We start from the raw sequence: 17599 nt of genomic DNA on the forward strand, positions 1-17599 counted from the left end.
TCATTGCCTAGTTCTCAATTTATTTTGTTTACAGTATTTATATGATGCCCAATAGCTAAGGTTCTCTGGGTGGCTAACAGTAAAAGTTTACTCCATAGCTTTCCTGCAGATAAATGGGATTATTAGTGGGAGGTGATTCTAGGCTAAAGGGAATGCAAGACGTTACCTCATAGCAAGTCTGACTGTTGGCCCATCTAGCCCCCTATTGTCAACACTGACTGGCAGGGGCTCTCCAGGGATTCAAACAGCCTGGAGTCTTTCCCAACCCTGCATGAAAATTCCAGCAGTTGAGCTTGCATGTATGTGCCTATGAAGCCTGGTTCTACCCACTGATCCATCGCCCTTCCCCTAGGACGACTTCCTCTGCAGGCGCTTCCTCTGAAAGACACCCACCTTTCTCTCCAAATCAGTCACTCTGCTTTGACACAATTATGTATTTATTGCTTCTATAGCATTCTCTTTTTAAATATCATACCCCAAAGGAATACAATTTCCATGCACAATTCTTTCCTCCTTTATGCTCACAACAGCCCTTTGAGGTAGGTTAGTGGAAGAGGCTAGTTTGTCCAAGTTCATCCAGGAAGTTTCATGACTGAGGAGGAAGGATTGTAAAGACACTCTCCTGCGTCCAAATGCTTTTGCTCCTGCAACACAGCGGTTCAAAGATGACCAGTAAACAGATTTATATCCCGCTCTTCAAGTGAAAAAAATTGTACCCACAAAATTATGTCACGACATAATAAAATATAAATTAGAGTCATTTAAAACTTCAAAATATTACTTTAAAAAGTGCAAATGTAGCAATAATTCAGAACAGCCTAAACATACAAAACTAGAACATAGCAATGTTTCTGGAACTCACTGTACCATCAATCACTGAAGGCCAAAGTAAAAAGATGGGAGAAAGATCTTTGGGCTAATGAGAGACCATGTGATAAGGTTAAGAAAGGGATTGCTGTAATGACTGCTCCCTCTTCACCAGGCGACGACCCACTGGGAGATGGCTACATGCACCATGACTTGGATTCAGTAGCTGGAGTGCTGAAACTGTATTTTCGGGGATTGGAGAAGCCACTCTTTCCTAGTGACATTGTCCCTGAGCTGCTGGCAACAGCCCGTAAGTTTGTGCGCAGATGTGCAGACCCCTGTTTCATTATTCTTGTTTGTTTGTTGATATATAGTGCCTGTAGTAACTAGGATTGACATTATGGCACACACGTACTTGATCCTAGTACAGCTTATAGTCCCCAATGTTGACAGTGCGGTACAGAAGTGACAAACGGAAGTGAGGGGAAAGAGGAGCAGCTTTTGAGCTGCTGAGACTCTCAGCTGGGCAGAATGGAAAAGCCTCTAGGTCTCAGCTGCTGGAACAATGGCATGACTTAATCATGGAAACATTTCAGATACTTCTGAAGGTTAAAGCACAAATAATACACCAAGCAAGAGGAGGAAGACCAAGAACTGGAGACTTCAGCTGTGTGTTTGTTTGCTCAGCAAGCTTACAAATCCCGACTCAAGTGCGGGACCTCATGGCTTCTTTCTTTGTGTGTGTGTTTATGTGAATCCAAGTCCAATACATGCTGCCCCCTCTGATGGTCTCTTCTCAGAACTCGAATCTTCGGCCGAGCGTATCTCCCACCTCCGGGCTCTCCTTTCCCAGCTCCCACCTGCTGTGTTGGTGGTCCTGCGGTACCTCTTTGCTTTCCTCAACCAGTGAGTATGCAGGTGCTGGGTGGCCAGATGGAGACGGCGAGAGAGAGAGCGCTCCCTGGGGCTAGGAGGCCCCTCCCCTGTAACACACACCTTCTTCCCCCCTCAGCTTGTCTCACTATAGCGATGAGAACATGATGGATCCCCACAACCTAGCTGTGTGCTTTGGCCCTACCTTGGTGACCGTCCCTGCAGGCCAGGATGCTGTGTCGGTGCAGCCCCACATCAACGAGGTGGTTAAGTGCCTGATTGTGCATCACGAGGCCATCTTCCCTGGGACCAGCCAACTGCCCGGACCCCAGTATGAGAAGGTCATGGCCCTGGCTGAGGAGGAGTACTGGTATGAAGGGGCGATGGGGAGAGGGTGGGTGCTGTGAGCAAAGGAGCAGTGAGGGGTTGTGTGTGTGTGTGTGTGTGTGTGTGTGTGTGTAATTTGCATGTGGTTCAGCGCAGCTGGTAATGCTCATTCCTCCGTCCCACTGGAAAGACCCCTGCAAGGAAATGGTAACTGTCACACTCTCTTATTTCCCTCCTTCTTGCTGACAGTGATGTGTTGCCACTGGAGGCCACAGCAGAGGAGCCTGAGACGGAGGGGACCCCCGAAACACCAGCTAGCGAAGATGGTGAGTGGTGGGGAGTTATGTGCAGCTGGGGTTACCATATGCCCCAGATTGCAGCCTATGTGGTAGGACCAAATCTGCCCATCATCCCAGTTACTGAAGGCAGCGCTACTGGAAGGACTTGGCCTGGGTCACAAATGCACCCACAGAGAGTACTGATACATATAGTGACCAGCCCATCTCCAGGTTGTCACAGTAATATTAGGTGAGCACCCCTACAGTATACATTATTCCAACCCATAAAATAACAATGGACATTTCAGAAGCCACTTGAAATAATATTTGACCTCCTGTTTAATAATGTGTTATGGATGCCTCCTCTTTTTTTTATGGACACGCAAGTACCCAAACTGGCTAGATCTGCTTTGTCACCAAGAATTCTCTGGGGTCACAGTCTAGCTCAGGCTTTGCCTTGGCATCTCTCGCAAACAATTGACAACTACCCTGAGGTGGGAAAGATCCTTGGGAAGAGCCCTCAGTCCTCCGTTTAAGCCACCATGTTTCCTTTTGGGATCTGCAGAAACATCTTTCCCAGACCCAAATTGAGAATATGTCCAGCTTCTGGTCTTGTGCCTTCTTGCCCTCCCAGAGTGTGACTCCCAGTCCGAGACGGTGCCTCGCTCTGTTTCTGCGGTTCAGCATGAGGAGCGCTTTACGCCACAGCGAGTGGGCCCAGTTGGCTGGCGGCGAGGTGAGCGTGGCAACAACCGGGGACTAGTGCCTCCCATTGTCCTGCCTGACAGGTGAGTGGCACACCTTGAAGGGAAGACCTGGGGAAGAGAGTGGCAATTGGCCTGTGTGAAGAGAGTTACTTACTCCTAAACTGTAAAGCTAGGTTTAATGAAATAAGCTGGAGAAGTGGAAGCATCAAGGTAGCTGGGGGTGAAGTCTTCCCGAAGTCCTCTCTGCTAATCAACCAAAGCACATTCAAAGCACTGGATGAGTGCACTCCCTGGGATGGGTGCTAGTGGGTCCCTAACTCTTCATCTCCCACTGCAGCCCCAGTTCATATCACTATATAGATATGGTAGCTCAGTGACAGAACTTTGCATGCAGAAAGAACCTGGTTTGATCCCTGGCCTCTCCAGGTCCCACCCAGAAGAGAACCCTGTCTGTAATCTAGACAGCGGCGGTCAGTCCATGTAGACAATACTGACTGAGGTGGACCATTGGTCTGATTCATTAAAAGGAAGCTCCCCTGTGTTCCTGTGCTGTTGACACTGGGAACGCAAGGGAGGAGCTCCTTCTCAAAAGCCAGTAGAAGCCACACGGGGCCTGGTTGAGATGAGGGATGTGGCTGGGGGCAAAGAACTAAAGCTACATCCCTGCCCCCCCCCCGCCTAATATGCCTGGATTCTGGATTCCTCTCCCCTTTGACTGCAATTTACTTTATAAAAAGCCACTTGCTAATTGCATGAATGGCGTCCTGCCTGAATGTTGGGGTGTCTCCACTCTTGGGCTGTTGTTTATGCCCCACAGCAACTGCAGTTCACTTGTGTTATTTGGAAGAAGCGTTCATTCCCTCCCTCTTGGGGGTGGGTTTGCCAAAAGAAGTTTATGGAAACCTCTGGCACCATCAACTGTCCTATTACCACAGCCTTCGTCTTTATCGTTTCTCTGGGGCTGTCCTACTATATACAGCACCTCATTGTTCCAGGCAGCTGGTTGTGACACCTTGTAAATGCTTTCCTGTTTTGGAAGGGAAACCCTTTCCTTTGCTGAGGTGGCTCTTTTTACTGCTTTTGACAAAGAACGGCTGAAGCCACTCAAGCAGGCTGCCAGTCACTAGCTAATATGCTGGGCCACAGCATGCGGGTTCCTGTGGGTCACTTGTGGGATGAGAAGTGGCGCAAAACGTATGAGTCATCTCAGCGGGACTACGCAGGGCCTCCCCTGCAGCCCTGAAGCCATGCCTGGACTCAACTGCAGAACAGAAAGGAGCTGTTTACAAGACAGGCCACGTTTACCACTGACCAATAACCGCAGCCTGTGGGGAAGGAAAAGGGTCTGTGGCTTCCCTCAGTCCAATTAAGGTTGATATGGATTTCCTGGGCCAAATTACTTTGTGGGTGAGTGGGAGCTGGGTTGCATTCTCCTCTCTGTATTATCGGAGTTCTGCATTTTGCCCAGAACCCACAAGTGCATTTGTGAGTTAAAATGTGCCTGCCTCTTTAAGGAACCTTTTGACCTTGTTCCAAGAAGCAGCTTTTTACACAGCTGAAGAGCTGTGATGTTCTGTGATGGTGCTGTGCCAGGCCTGGTCTAGGCATGCAGGAGCCTGAGGTCATAGAGTCCTTAGGTGGCAGATTGGGCTGCATTGGTTCAGGCTGGGGGTGGGAAATGACACGAAGAAGAAGGAGAAGAAGAAGAAGAAGAAGAAGAAGAAGAAGAAGAAGAAGAAGAAGAATGCCAGTCTAACAGCAAATTATACATTTTAGATAGATTTTTAATATTAGTATCTAACAACTCCGTTTCCAATTTGGTTTTTTCCGTTGCAAAACCATTTTTCTTATCAAGCTTATACAACTCATTGATCTGATAATATTGTTACCATCCATCCAGTTTATCTTTAATTTGGTCAAATGGTCTTAATTTAAATCCTTCATTGTGCATGGAGTTCTTTTATGTGAGAGAATGTTTTTTAAAAGGCAAGTTCCTCCATTTGCAGCCTGAAGTAGCACAATCCAATCTACCACATTGGGACTCTAGGGCCCTTATTTTGCTGCCTCTGTCTATTTAAAAAGTATACTGCCCTTAAATCATAAATTTCCTGGGTAGATCAACTAACAGAAACACTGAAAAACAGTGCTTGAAATGTTCGTGGCCCAGGGAGCAAGGAGGAGAAATACATTGGAGGGTAAAAGCCTGGTAAAAGCATAAAGGGGTTTGATATAGAAATATATTAGTGTAGGCACCAGGCGGGCCTCCCTGGGGTGAGAATTCCACCAGTGAGATGCCGTTACGAAAAAGATGCTCTCCTCAGGGGCCCTTGGTGGGTTTACCTGATACATAACCTCTGAGGCTGCTTGATGTGAGAGAAGGCAATCCCTCAAGTTTCCAGGTCCCAAGCCATGTGGGGCTTTGAAGGTAAGCACCAGCACTCAGCTGCATGTGTAGACCAAGATTCAGGAGGAAAGTCCATGGATATTTAGAACTAATGGGCAACAGAGGGTCATAAAGGTACTGGAAACAGGTGCCCCATGATGCTCCTATATAGTGACTTTTTATTTCCAAGAGGACTAGAGACTTAGGGTGCATACACAACATACATGGAAAGTGCACAATTTCCTCCAAATAATCGTGGGAACTGTAGTTTGTTAAGGCTATTGGGAATTGTGGCTGTTGGCAGGGTAAACTACAGTTCCCATGATTCTTTGCAAGAAGCAATGGGCTTTAAATATATGATGTGTATGCCGTGGCAGAAGCTTGTTTGTTTTAAGAAAAAAAAAAGGGAAAAGAGTCAGGGTCCTTACAGCAGTGGGAGTGCTGGGTAGATGCCCCTCTGTGCTGAATAGTTACTTCAGGACTCCCTGTTCCTCATGGGTGGGCTAAGCGAAGTTAGTGTTTGCAGCTCCCCACTGTGGCTGTGCTCTGAGGACCTCTAGAAAGGTGACTGTGGGGAAGCACCTTAGGCTAGCTCGGGAGGAAAATTCCTCCCACCGGCTTTTTTTAACAAGTTTCTATTTCCCCCTGTCGCTTACCCTGGCAGCGAGAAACAATCTAGCCCCCGGAGTTCCAGGTTAGAGATTGACACGGGACCCTCTGTGGATGAGCCGCTCCCTGAACCCGCCAGCAGGTAGGAGAAGGTGTGGCAGACAGACCTCTTCCCAGGAAGTGGCAGCATCTCAGCGCTGGCTGCGTGGTGGAGGATGACGGCACCTGTAGGAACGGTTGCATTCCACCCCAGAGATGGCTGTGCCTGGGCACCTTGGGGCTGGATCCGTCTTATAAGCAGATGCTCTTTCTCTCTCTTTCCCAGGCTGCGGATGAATTCAGATGCGGGTGGTGGGGGTCGCCAGCGTGGTGGCGGGAGCAGCCCCATCCGCAAGCTGGCATCGCCCTTCATGGATGGGGGCCGCCTGTCCTTCCCCCTCCTGCAGCCTGCCCACTCCAGGACCTTTCACCCAACTGAAAGGTGAGAGCAATGAAGAAGAAAGCATGGGTAGGTGGGTGAAATGTACGTTAGATGGATAGCAATCTCTCCATGTATGATCTAGTTGAGATTCCTGCATTGCAGGGGGCTGGACCTTCCAACTCTACAATTCTATGACTCTTGTATTACCAGGTGTCAGGGACTGGCAGGGTGTGTAGCAGAGGCAGGGGAAGGGCTCAGCCATTTGTGGGGTTTTGTGCCTCCCACGAGGCAGGAGTCGGGCCTGGAGGAAGGGAAGAGGCTGAGCAGTTGGAGACAGGAGAGGAGGTGCAGAACACGCCAGGAGCAGAGGAAGAGACATGTCCTTAGAGAGGTGGCTGGTAGAATCCCCAATCCCCTCCGTCCTCTTCCCTGCTGTCTCCAAGGACCAGGAGGGGTTTGAAGAGGCAGGCACAGTGGCAACATCCATGTAGGAGAAGCTGCAGGCTGTTTGCACACATCCCATCAGGCAAGAGTACCTAAGTTTGGGTGGAGATGTGGTCGCCATTCTGCTCAACAGCTTGGAGCACTAGCCTGGGGAGGGGATGCCAGCTGCTTAGCCACCAGAAGCGTACGTGAGTGTTCGGTGCAACTTAGGAGCTACCACAAGTTCATGCTTTGTAATAAAGAATTAAACTGCTGTCTGTCTGTCCTCCTTCAGCAGGGTGTGCTCAGGGCATCAGAGCTCTAGTAAGGTCCATGGGAAGCCCTTACCCAGGGCAGAAGAGAAGGAGGTGGGTTGCTTCTCATTAGAATCATGGAATTGTAGAGCTGGATGGGACCCGAGGCTCATCTAGTCTAGCTTCCTGCAATGCCAGAATTGCCACTAAAGAATCCCTGATAGACGGCCATCCGAACTCTCTTTTGAACCTCTCTTCAAACTGCATTGATGATACCAGATGGCCTGGGATCTGGCCAGACAGTAAGAGCTGTTTGACAGTGGAATTTGCTGCCAAGGAGTGTGGTGGAGTCTCCTTCTTTGGAGGTCTTTAAGCAGAGGCTTGACAACCATATGTCAGGAGTGCTCTGATGGTGTTTCCTGCTTGGCAGGGGGTTGGACTCGATGGCCCTTGTGGTCTCTTCCAACTCTATGATTCTATGATTCTAAGTGACTCCACCACTCCGGCAATGTAATAGTCGGGTCTTTGGTTAGATCTACAACCTATGCAGCAGATGAGGTGGCAGAGTCTTGGAGTGGTAAAGTGACCATAGACATGAGATTCTCATTTTAGAATCAAACATAGGAAGAAGGCTTATAACAAGGAACACCACTGGTCCCTCTAGTTCAGTACTGGCTACACTGACCTGCAGAAGCATTGCAGGATCCCTGGCGATGCTGAGGATTGCCCCGGGGATTGCATGCAAAGCAGTTGCTCTGCCAATGAGCTGTGTCGCTGCCCCATGGATGCTTCCTTACATTAAAACACAACAAAGCTCACTGCAAGTCGAAATCTTATATATATATATATGGGAGAGCATTCAAAAATGGTTTTCCTCTGTAGGCAGATTGAAATGGAACAGTCCATTCTGCCATCTCATTCTGCCACTGCTTGAGTGGATCCAGCCATAGGGATCCATTAGTAGGGAAAGAAGAATCAGATGAGCAGCAGAGGTGCAGGTAAGATGATGCTGGAAAGATCAGGGAGAGTTTGGCAAAGTGAGTTTTATGCTGAAGAGTAACATCTTGCTGAAAACATAAGGAATGCTGTTACTGACATCATAAGCTTGTCAGAGCAGTGTCAGGAAAAAACCAAAGGAGGCAGGCAGTACTTGAGTTTGTATGGAACAGTGATCCAGAATAGAAGTAAAGGCATCTTACCTCTGTTAATCTGTTCCTGTGTTGCACAAAGATAAGGAATGTCCCTCCATAGATTTATAGTGTAGCCTCTCTCTCTCTCTCTCTCTCTCTCTCTCTCTCTCTCTCTCTCTCTCTTTCTCGTCATTGTGGTTAGAGAAGTAATTTGCAAAATGCAAAGGCACCTTAAGTCTCTAGCATACTCTTCCCCCAAGGAAATGTGCCCTGTGACCCTGCCCATAACTTCCCATCACTCTGGGAAATGGAAGCGCACAACAACATAGCTGAGAGGCAAGCAGAGAAGTGCAGAGATTTAACTATGTGGACTAGAATCCTGATGATGCAGTTAGCGACAATAGGAGGTCTTAAATTTAATACTCTCTTCTGTGCTGTTTGCTTTGCCCCAGGCCAGAAGTTAGCCCACGGCCCTGGGGAGTCAACAGCTCAGAGAGGCAGGGGCCAATGGAGAAACGGGTGGAAGTAGATAAGGTAAAGTGCCAATCATTTTCTCTCTTTCTCCCCATAGAACATTTCTTCTGCCTCTGCAGTTCCTCCCCCCCCCCACCTGCCCTGCTCCCTCACCAGTCTTTTTCTCTATTTCTCAATTTTTAGGAGGTTGCCAGAAATATGGATTCTGTGTTCAAGGAACTTCTTGGAAAAACTTCTGGCTTGAAGCACATGGGGGCTGATGATGCCCTCCCCCACCCTGAGCAGCCAGAGCCCCCAAAGGGCACCCCCGCTGGCAAGAAGGGAGCCATCCCTGCCAAAACGGTCTCTTCGAACAGGGTGCTCCTGCGGGGCAGAGGGGTCTTCAAATCCTCTGGGAACGGAGAGTGAGCCAGACTTGGGGTGGGGGGAAGTGTCCCCAACATGTCTTGCCCAATACTGTGATAATCTTCCCCTCCCCCTTCATCTTCTGAATACCAACTCAGGGCAGATGTGTGAGTCTCTCTCTCTCTCTCTCTCTCTCTCTCTCTCTCTCTCTCTCTCTCTCTCTCTCCTGTTACAAAACGATTTGGGAGGGTGGCGATCTGATTTTTATGGGAGTTTAATTTCAAGCCAAATGCGTTAAGTGGAATTTGCTATCCAGTGTCCTTGTGCACCCTGGAGGCGAGTCTGGAAGTTTTAATGTTGTGGATTCGGGGTGTGTGTGTCGGGGGTGGGGGTGGGGAGCTGCTTTAAACATATGGCAACTTTTAGGATTGTCTGCCCCCACCCGTTCTGCCTCTCCTCTGCTACCCATGGTTTGCACTTGGATTTGCATGTGAAAGTGGTGAGGTGGGGGACCAGGATTCCTTTGGATCTATTCTTGGCTAAGGGCGGGTGGGGGGGGGGCTAATAGTGACTAGTGTGGGTTACAATGCAAGGTGTTGAAAAGGAGGAGTCTCTCTCTTGTATGTGTGTTCTGTTCCTGACATGATTCACACAAGCCCTCGCCAGCTGTGTTCTCTTCTTCCCTCTCTTCCCTCCCGCTTTCCAACCCCGCCATGTATCCCTTGGTGCTTCTCACATTTGTCTGGATTTGTAAAACTCTCCCCCCCCCCACGCTGTCCCCGGTGCAACCTCATCCCTGTGTGCATCACCCTTTTACATTGGGGCAATAAGTAAGGGGACATAGTTGGGGGAGGGCATCCATGTGCCAATATTTCCCTTGCATTCAAGGAAGGTCTACTCTGTTCCTCTCTCTCATTTTTTTAAATAAAAAGTCTGAGCTGCTCAGTATTAATCAGGGCTGTGTGTAACTCTATGCTTTAAAATTCTGTGCCAAGAAAAGCTGAATTCTTCAACCTGTATAAATTATGCAAATCAAGCAAACTTGCGTGGAGTCTCTTTCATAATTTATTCTGCTTGGGCTAGTCAAAAAGAGGGGGAGGCATCTGTACAGTGCTCTGAGATTCCCCCCCATGGAAATCTTACTAAGCCACTGCTGTGGCTTCTAAAATATCAACAGGCTTTGGACCATACACTTTCAAGCATATCTTTGCAGCCATTAAGGCTAGAAACTTGCTTTAATTTTTTTTTATTAAAAAAATACAGCTGAGAGTCTCAGGAAGTGGAATTTGGTGCCCAATACCACATCCTGTGCCTTTTTGGTTCTCTCACAGAATCACAGCATACACACAGCCCTGGTATTGATTCTCTTCTCCATTACCAGAAACAATTCTGTACTGTGATCTCCCCCTGCTGTCTCTTGCAATAAACTGGATTTGTAAACTCTCCGCAGAAGTACCCTCCAGCCGGAATTTTTTATGGAATAAACACGGCACTGAAGGATCTCTTGGGCTTTATTTTCATACAATGCAGATTTGTTTTTGTTTCTTTTAACAAAAGGAAAATAGTCACCTTTCTTTTCAAAGCAGGAATTGACACTAGTGGCTGAACTTGGATTTTTGTAACTGTGCAGTTGCCGCAGTGCTGCTGTTTTCCCTGCTTGGAAGAAGAAGTGTTGAAAGGCTGTCCCTGACGGCACACTGCAGCTTCAAAGGGACGAGAGAATGGATGGATGAAACCTTATGTCTTGTGACTGTCGGTCCTAGGAGAGGATGGAGCTAATCGCAACATGAGACATGGTGCTTTAATTCAGTACACAAAGGAATTCATACTGTGGCACACTGTGAGACAGAGGGCTGCTTCATGGGGGCAGAAATAGAAGACAGACAGATGCAGGACCCATAGGGCATATCCTACTCAGAACGCCTGCCATGCCAGCCTAATTGATGAGGTTTCTGCAAAGTACTTCCCACTAGATTCTGTCATGTGTGTGTGTTTAGGGGCTGCTGTTTGGATTTCCCATTCCAGACCACCACTTTGGCTTGGCATGTGGAGGACAGGGAGTTAGAGGAATAGCTCCACCAGCCGGAAGCTTCCACCTAGATCAGGCCTCTAGCTGGAGGAAGGCAAACCCCGGAGTCCTGTCCTGGTCCCAAACAGAGCCTCAGTCCTTGGCACGTTCCTTGCGCAGGGCCACTCGGACATCGCCGCAGACCTTCCCCACAGCTTCGAAAAGTGGGTCGCAGAAGGTGCGTATGCAAAGGGCATAGCAGCGCCCACAGCACTGCACCTCTATGAAGTAGCTCTTGATGCAAGGCATGGCTCCCCAGATGTGGCAGAAGGAAATGCAGGCAAAGAGGAAGCCCCAGAGCAGGGCGAGGGGCACGCCCAGAGCCCCCGACAGAATCCGGTAACACCAATACTTGCTGACAGTAAAAGTGGTGTTGCTCGCCTTCCACACCCCGTCAAAACTGTGCGTGCCCTCTGGCTCAGCAATCACATCTTCAAAGTCCACCTGGCAAGGTAGGGAAAAAAGCCATGAGTCAGGCAGGGCTTAATTTTAACCAGGATATGAATTTTAGAATAGACAGTCTTGTTGAGCATCTCTGCCTCTGGGGGAGCTGCAACCAGCCTTGCACATCTGGGTTCTAGCGTGTGATGGATGAGTGCTCTTTGCCCTTAGCTGGACATTGCACACAGCTGCATGTCACACAATGGCCAGGCCAAAGCAGCTTCTGGTATGGAATGGCTATGAGCAGAGAGACAGCAAGAGATGGTGCTTGCTTAAAATCCCCTCCCCAAAGCCGTTTTTCCTCTTGGTGAAGCTCTAAGCCTGTGCTCACCCTCACAGACATTTGTCTTCTACCCTATGTGGGGAGTTGCAGTCGTCAGGACAGGGTTACGCAACCTCCATCCCAGCTGCTTCAGTACTCCAAGCTGTTCCACACAGGAAGCTGCCTTTTCCCCTGACAAGTGGCCAACTATGCTTTGTCACACACTTTTGCATCATGAACATCTGAAGAGTCAAAAGGAAGCTCTTCACACAGCACATAGTTAAACTATGGAATCTGCTCCCATGAGAAGTGATGACCACCACCTTGGATGGCTTTAAAAGAGAGTTAGACAAATTCATGATGGACATGGCTAGCAGGAGCTACTTGCCATGATAGTGCCTCTGAAGACCATGAGGAGAGGGCTCTTCTGTTCAGGTTCTGCTCACAGATGCCTTTTGGGCCCCTGTGAGAACTTGATCTTAGGTGGCCTGTCATTCTGCCCTGGTTCTGCACCCACTTCTAGAAGAGCCAGGAGGTCCACAATTCATGGTCTGAAATGTTCATGAGGATGAAACAAACACCTTTGGGGAAGATTCTGTCCCAAACAGGATATGTGCCAGCCGACTGGCCTTTCTTGTATGTTATTCTGGCTGTGTTCTCATGTTTCATTCTTTCTGTTTTCCTCAATCATTTCCTCGGATTACATGGGCAAATTTTTAACATACTGCAATGCTCTCTGTGGCCTTGGGTCCAGCTTACCTCAAGGAGCGCTCCTAACCATATGAATCCTTTCGGCTGTTCAGGTAGTCAGGAGAAAAGCTTTGCTTTGGATGGCAATTTCCTGTGTAGAAACCTCAGTGGGCTCCTTTGGCTGGTTCTGTGAAACCTCCTTCCTTGGGAAGCTTGCCTTTACTGACTCTATAGAGCCTTTACAGAGCTATGACTGTTGCTTAAGCACATCTATTTAATCTCCTTGCAGAGGCAGGCCTCTCATGCACCAAGAAGAGGCACCTGCCTCTGTCAACAGAGTTGAAATCCACCATTAGAGGCAGCAGACAGATCAGACTGATGAGACCAAACCCAGAGGAACTTCTGGTAGAACCTCCTGGTGCATTGCACCCCCCCCCCCGTGTTCATTTGTGGGAGAAGGATTGTCATGTAGGTTTTCCGCCCCAGCACTAAAATAGTCCCTGGACTTCTGTGCAAATTGATCATAATCCATCCTAGATTAGAGAAAGTGTGAATTTACAGACTGCTTTTAATGGTTGGGAGCTGTCCAGGTTCTGCCAAGAAGGGCAGGGTTGGTGCACAGTTGTACCTTGGAAGCTGAACGGAATCCGTTCTAGATATCCAATTGACTTTCAAAACATTCGGAAAGCAAAGTGCAGCTTCTAATTGGCTGCAGAAAGCTCCTGCAGCCAATCGGAAGCCCGGTTGGACGTTGGGGTTCCAAAGAATGTTCGCTAACCGGAACACTCACTTCCAGGTTTGTGGCGTTTGGGAGTCAAAACGTCCGAGTACCAAGGTGTTTGGGATCCAAGGTACGACTGTATTTTAAATCCTGAGCAAAAGTCAGATTAAAATGTAAAGAGATGAGAGCAGACCTCCCAAAGGTAGAGCAACGTGATCAGCATTAAGTGGATTAAACATTAGCAATATTCTTCCAGAGTGCCATTTTCTTTCTTCTTTTCAATCGGTCCTTTTTATAGCCTTGTTAGCTTTCTTGCATGGTGGGATAACCACCCGTTGGCAGAGTCATAAAGCTAAAAAGAGAACTGCATCCAGTTCTGCTTCTGAGGGCCAAACATGGAACACAGAGAGAGGAGGCTTTGCTTCCCCACTGCAGTTGGAATGAACAGACACACACAAACACACGCAGCTTGGAGCCTTGGGGAGTACAATAAAAAAACACCACACCACTTGCCTGGTCACCTATGGGGAGTAAGAATTGCCGTGAGGTGAGCTGTAAGACTGGAAGCCCTTGCATATGGAAAGGATTGCTTCCTTCTCTTTTCCAGGCTATGCATGGGCTAGTAAAATTCATGAACCCACAGCATTACTGACCATGTCCTTGTCAGTGCACACCACACATTAAAGCACATGGTTTTCCCTGCAAAGCAGTGCTTTTTCTGGAGGTACTCAAAGGTATGCAGTACTGGCACCTCTTTTTTTCTAGAAGAAAAGCACTGCCCAGAACAATCCTGAGAACTGTAGTTTATTAAGGGTGCTGGGAACTGTAGCTCTGAGGTGGGGAAACTACAGTTCCCAGGAATATTTTAGGGGAGTTGTATGCTTTAAATGTATGATGTGGATGCAGGAAAGAGAAGTCACTGGGAATCAAACTCACTTCAGGTGTATGACATACCATATTGGCCTGAATATAAGCCTCACTTTTTTTTCCAAATTCCGACCATGAAAAGTTAAAGTGTGTCTTAACTTCGCGACCTTACAAAAATTGGCTTTTACGATATCGCTGCAGGCATAGTGTAAAAGAGAACGGGTGTGAGTGTCTGCGGAATTTTAAGGGAGCGGCTTATATTCAGATATTGTCTCTTTTTCCTTTCCCCCCCTTGAATTTTAAAGGTGCAGCTTATATTTGGGTGCGGCTAATATTCAGGCCAATATGGTAATATGTGGAATATCACAAGTGTCTCTTTTAGCAATCTGGGGCAAATTAGCTCCTTTTAATCTAAACTACCTCACAGGGCTGTTGTTATGCTGTGAGCATTGCTCTGAGCAACATGCAGGAAGGCAGGATAAACAAGGAATCAAGTGAGGAAGCTGGCTATCTTTTTTATACAACAAATAGGCGAGGTTATAGTAAGTCCACTGGGAGATGAAGATTGCATTACTCATTCTTAGGACCTCCTCCACCCTGCCCCAGTTCCTGAGGACAACTGGGAGTGGCAAGCCAGGGTCCCAGTCCGCTCCCCCTCAATATAATGGACAGCAAATCATATGCCCCTGATTTGGCACCAAAGAGCCTTTCTCAAAGGGCCCCATGGCCACCAATTGCCAATTCCTACCTGTGAACTCCCATGAGCCTCTGGTGCTTGGGAGAAATGAACGTGGATGTGTGTCTGAGTTACAGAAATAGCCACCACTCTGAATTTTTTGGTGGTGACCAATTCTTTCTAAAGATGAACTAGGAGGAAGCGACTGCCACTATGGGCTGAAGGACTGTTCCAGCTGCCTTTGAGATCTCCCATTCACTCTCCTGTTTTAATTCTTTTCCACAAAAACATTATTTCATGTTTATGGAAATTTTAGCTGTAGGTAGCTTTGCAGTCCTGCACCTGAGGCTCATGTCTTTGAAATAAATGCAGTGAGCGTGTCAGCTGAGGCATCTGCACTCTGTTTCTGGCTCGGTGAGAGGTCCAGTACATTGGCCATTCTCTCTCACTGCCCTTAGGCCACAAACTGCCTCCTACCTCTTTCTCCCTCCCTCTTCAAATCCTCTTCACAGCCCAACCTTTTCTGTGAAGACCTAGCTGACTCTTCCTCCCCTGCTGTGCCATCTTCACTCCAGCTGCCCCAAAGCCATCCCCTGGCAACTAAGGGCTCAGAGAAAGCAATGGGTCTGGGTGGTTGCCCTGCTCCTTTCCCAGGGAAAGCCACTCGAGCTCTAAATCGGAGCAAATGGCAATCCGCAGAAAACCCAAGCTGCCTTTTGCTCCAGTTGAGTGCTAAAGAGAAGTTTCTCCCAGGGGAAAGCAGCGGCACAAGAGGAAGTATGGATCAGCCCTAACTGTCCACAAGGACGTTGTTCTGAAACAATATAAGCATTGAACTGACAGCAGCATTCGTTAATGGCCATATCCACCCAGACACAGGGCTCAGCCACACTTCTGTGGTCCTAAACCTGCTCTTTACTGCTGTAACCTGATTGACGTTTGTTCCAATTCATCAGAAAAGAGCGGGCTTTCCCGGGAAAAGCAGCAGAACAAAAGAAAAACCTCTCGGATCAAGGGAAGTGTGGGTGAGCCCACAGATGAAAGGATTCTTGGAGAATCTACTCTCTTTCCCCGTAGCAAATAGCAACAGACGTTGGGCTTTTGTCTGTATCTCAGTTGGTGAAGTGCTTCATGGATCGAGTGCAGAAGAGCTTCTGCTGTTTATACTGGGCTTTAAAGAGACCTTTGCCTGGGTCTCTCCTCAGGAGAAGGAGGGAAAGGGTGGGTCAGTGCTGGGACCCAAATGGGAAGCAACTGAGGGCCACATTTGGCCCTAAACAGCCACTGACCTATTCTTCATCTAAGTAACTGCATTTGCTGCTCATCACTAGCCATCCCTATTCTTATGTTCTCCCCTTGCTATATATATTATGAACAACAACATTAATGTCCCGCCTTTCTGCCACAATACGAGATGCTCAAGGCGCTTTTAGATTGTATGTTCCATGGGGCATATATGCCACTCTCCCTTTTTTTAGGGGAGTTTTGTGCCATAGCAGAGATGAGCAGAAGGTTGATCAGGATCTACAGGTATTACAGTAGGTCCCAATGGTTTTCACAACAGCAGCAACCCACCCACCCCAGAAAGGCTGGTGAAATGAAAAAAGCTTGCCAAGGAAAGGAGAGATGGGTCTTCTGCCTGAAAGGGCTGTGAGCTCAGTTCTGGCACTGAAAACAAGCTCTTCAGGGGAGCACTGTCCCTTAATCTCCTCCTCTCTTCACAACTTTTGCACCCTGCTCCCGCTTGTGGACTTTAGGTTTCTGGGGAGGTGGATGGGGGACAAAGCAGATCCCTCAAGTTTTAAGTCTCACTTGGTGCACAAATGAATATCATAAGGGGGAGGGTAGAGAGCACACTCTGCTTTCTTTAAGTTACTGCAAAGGAGCATTGGTGCTATCTGCAGAAGGAATTTTCTCTTTTGTTCCTGGGCTATTTTTGAAAGCTTTGCCCACCCCCACCCCCACCTCCTCGCTCCATCTGCTCTCAGTCTAAAGGGAACTTCATCATTTTGCATCCTCAGGAGTGTGCTTCTTTCTGCCATTAAAATAGGAATGCTCTCACCTTTACCACTTCTTGGTTGATCTGCTTGGGGTCTCTTTCCACCAGATCAATCTCTTTGGTGAGGGGGTCCCGGGAGTCTATCTTCCCCAGGGTCACTTCTTCTTCTTCTTCCTCTCTTCCTCCTCCTTGCTGGGCCATGGCTCCAGGCCGTTCCCTGCTTAGCTCCTTTCCCTCTGAAGAGCGCCAGCCAGTTGTCACTGGCTGTCAGGACGGAGCTCCCTCTCCCCACCTGCTGACTCCGTCTGGACTGCAGTCCACAGATAGGGGAGTCTGTTCTGAAAATAGTCTGCTTCAAAGCCAGAATGCATCTGGCTCTAGGGTAGGGCAGAGGTTTTTTTTGGTAAGGCTTAGTATAGTTTATGGTATAGTTAATGGCTCTATCCCTTTTTTATTTCATAGTGTAAAATAATTGCAATAGAATGTTGCTATGAAGGGTCTCTGTATTTGTCCATCCAGCTGAAAACAACTATCCAGGTGGCAGCCAGGATTTCAGAAAAAATTAAAGGGTATCTGTCATATCTGGGTCACCTATATCTTGTTAAAATGGAAAATATCTCTCCTCCCTTTTTCTTTTGCTCCCGATTACATCACAGTACGGTAATCACCTTAAATGTTAAAGGACAGAGGACCTCTAGATTAGATTACTGCACTGCATTAAACACGGGTCTGCCTCTGAAGAAAGTTCAGAAACTTCAGCTGGTGCTGAATTCAGCAGCCTGTTGCTCTGGACAGGATGGTTTGAGCATATAAGGTTGATCCTGGTCTGACTGCAATGACTGCC

The 17599-nt window shown here is 48.0% G+C and overlaps 2 protein-coding genes across 3 annotated transcripts in view; one reads left to right on the forward strand and one right to left on the reverse strand.

Annotated features, from left to right (window-relative positions):
- ARHGAP4 (Rho GTPase activating protein 4) overlaps nucleotides 1-9246 on the forward strand; it is a 38463-nt gene extending 29217 nt beyond the window's left edge. For both annotated transcript variants that reach the window (XM_080988423.1, XM_080988424.1), the window contains 9 exons: nucleotides 983-1117; nucleotides 1608-1713; nucleotides 1820-2050; nucleotides 2257-2333; nucleotides 2920-3073; nucleotides 6040-6126; nucleotides 6310-6465; nucleotides 8665-8746; nucleotides 8870-9246. In XM_080988423.1, the coding sequence (XP_080844549.1) occupies nucleotides 983-1117; nucleotides 1608-1713; nucleotides 1820-2050; nucleotides 2257-2333; nucleotides 2920-3073; nucleotides 6040-6126; nucleotides 6310-6465; nucleotides 8665-8746; nucleotides 8870-9094 (1253 nt within the window). In that variant the 3' untranslated portion in view covers nucleotides 9095-9246. The remainder of the gene's footprint in view (nucleotides 1-982; nucleotides 1118-1607; nucleotides 1714-1819; nucleotides 2051-2256; nucleotides 2334-2919; nucleotides 3074-6039; nucleotides 6127-6309; nucleotides 6466-8664; nucleotides 8747-8869) is intronic.
- Nucleotides 9247-10524: 1278 nt separating this feature from the next.
- On the reverse strand, nucleotides 10525-17068 carry LOC308467049 (caveolin-3-like). Its single transcript, XM_080988425.1, has 2 exons — nucleotides 16819-17068; nucleotides 10525-11543 (listed from the first exon to the last, which is right to left on the reverse strand). The coding sequence occupies exons 1-2, from the start codon at nucleotides 16954-16956 to the stop codon at nucleotides 11193-11195; spliced, it is 489 nt and encodes a 162-aa protein (XP_080844551.1). The 5' UTR covers nucleotides 16957-17068; the 3' UTR covers nucleotides 10525-11192.
- Nucleotides 17069-17599: the final 531 nt, after the last annotated feature.

This window comes from Podarcis pityusensis (assembly GCF_964106645.2).
Source record: "Podarcis pityusensis genome assembly, chromosome: 17".
In the NCBI taxonomy this organism is placed as follows: domain Eukaryota; kingdom Metazoa; phylum Chordata; class Lepidosauria; order Squamata; family Lacertidae; genus Podarcis; species Podarcis pityusensis.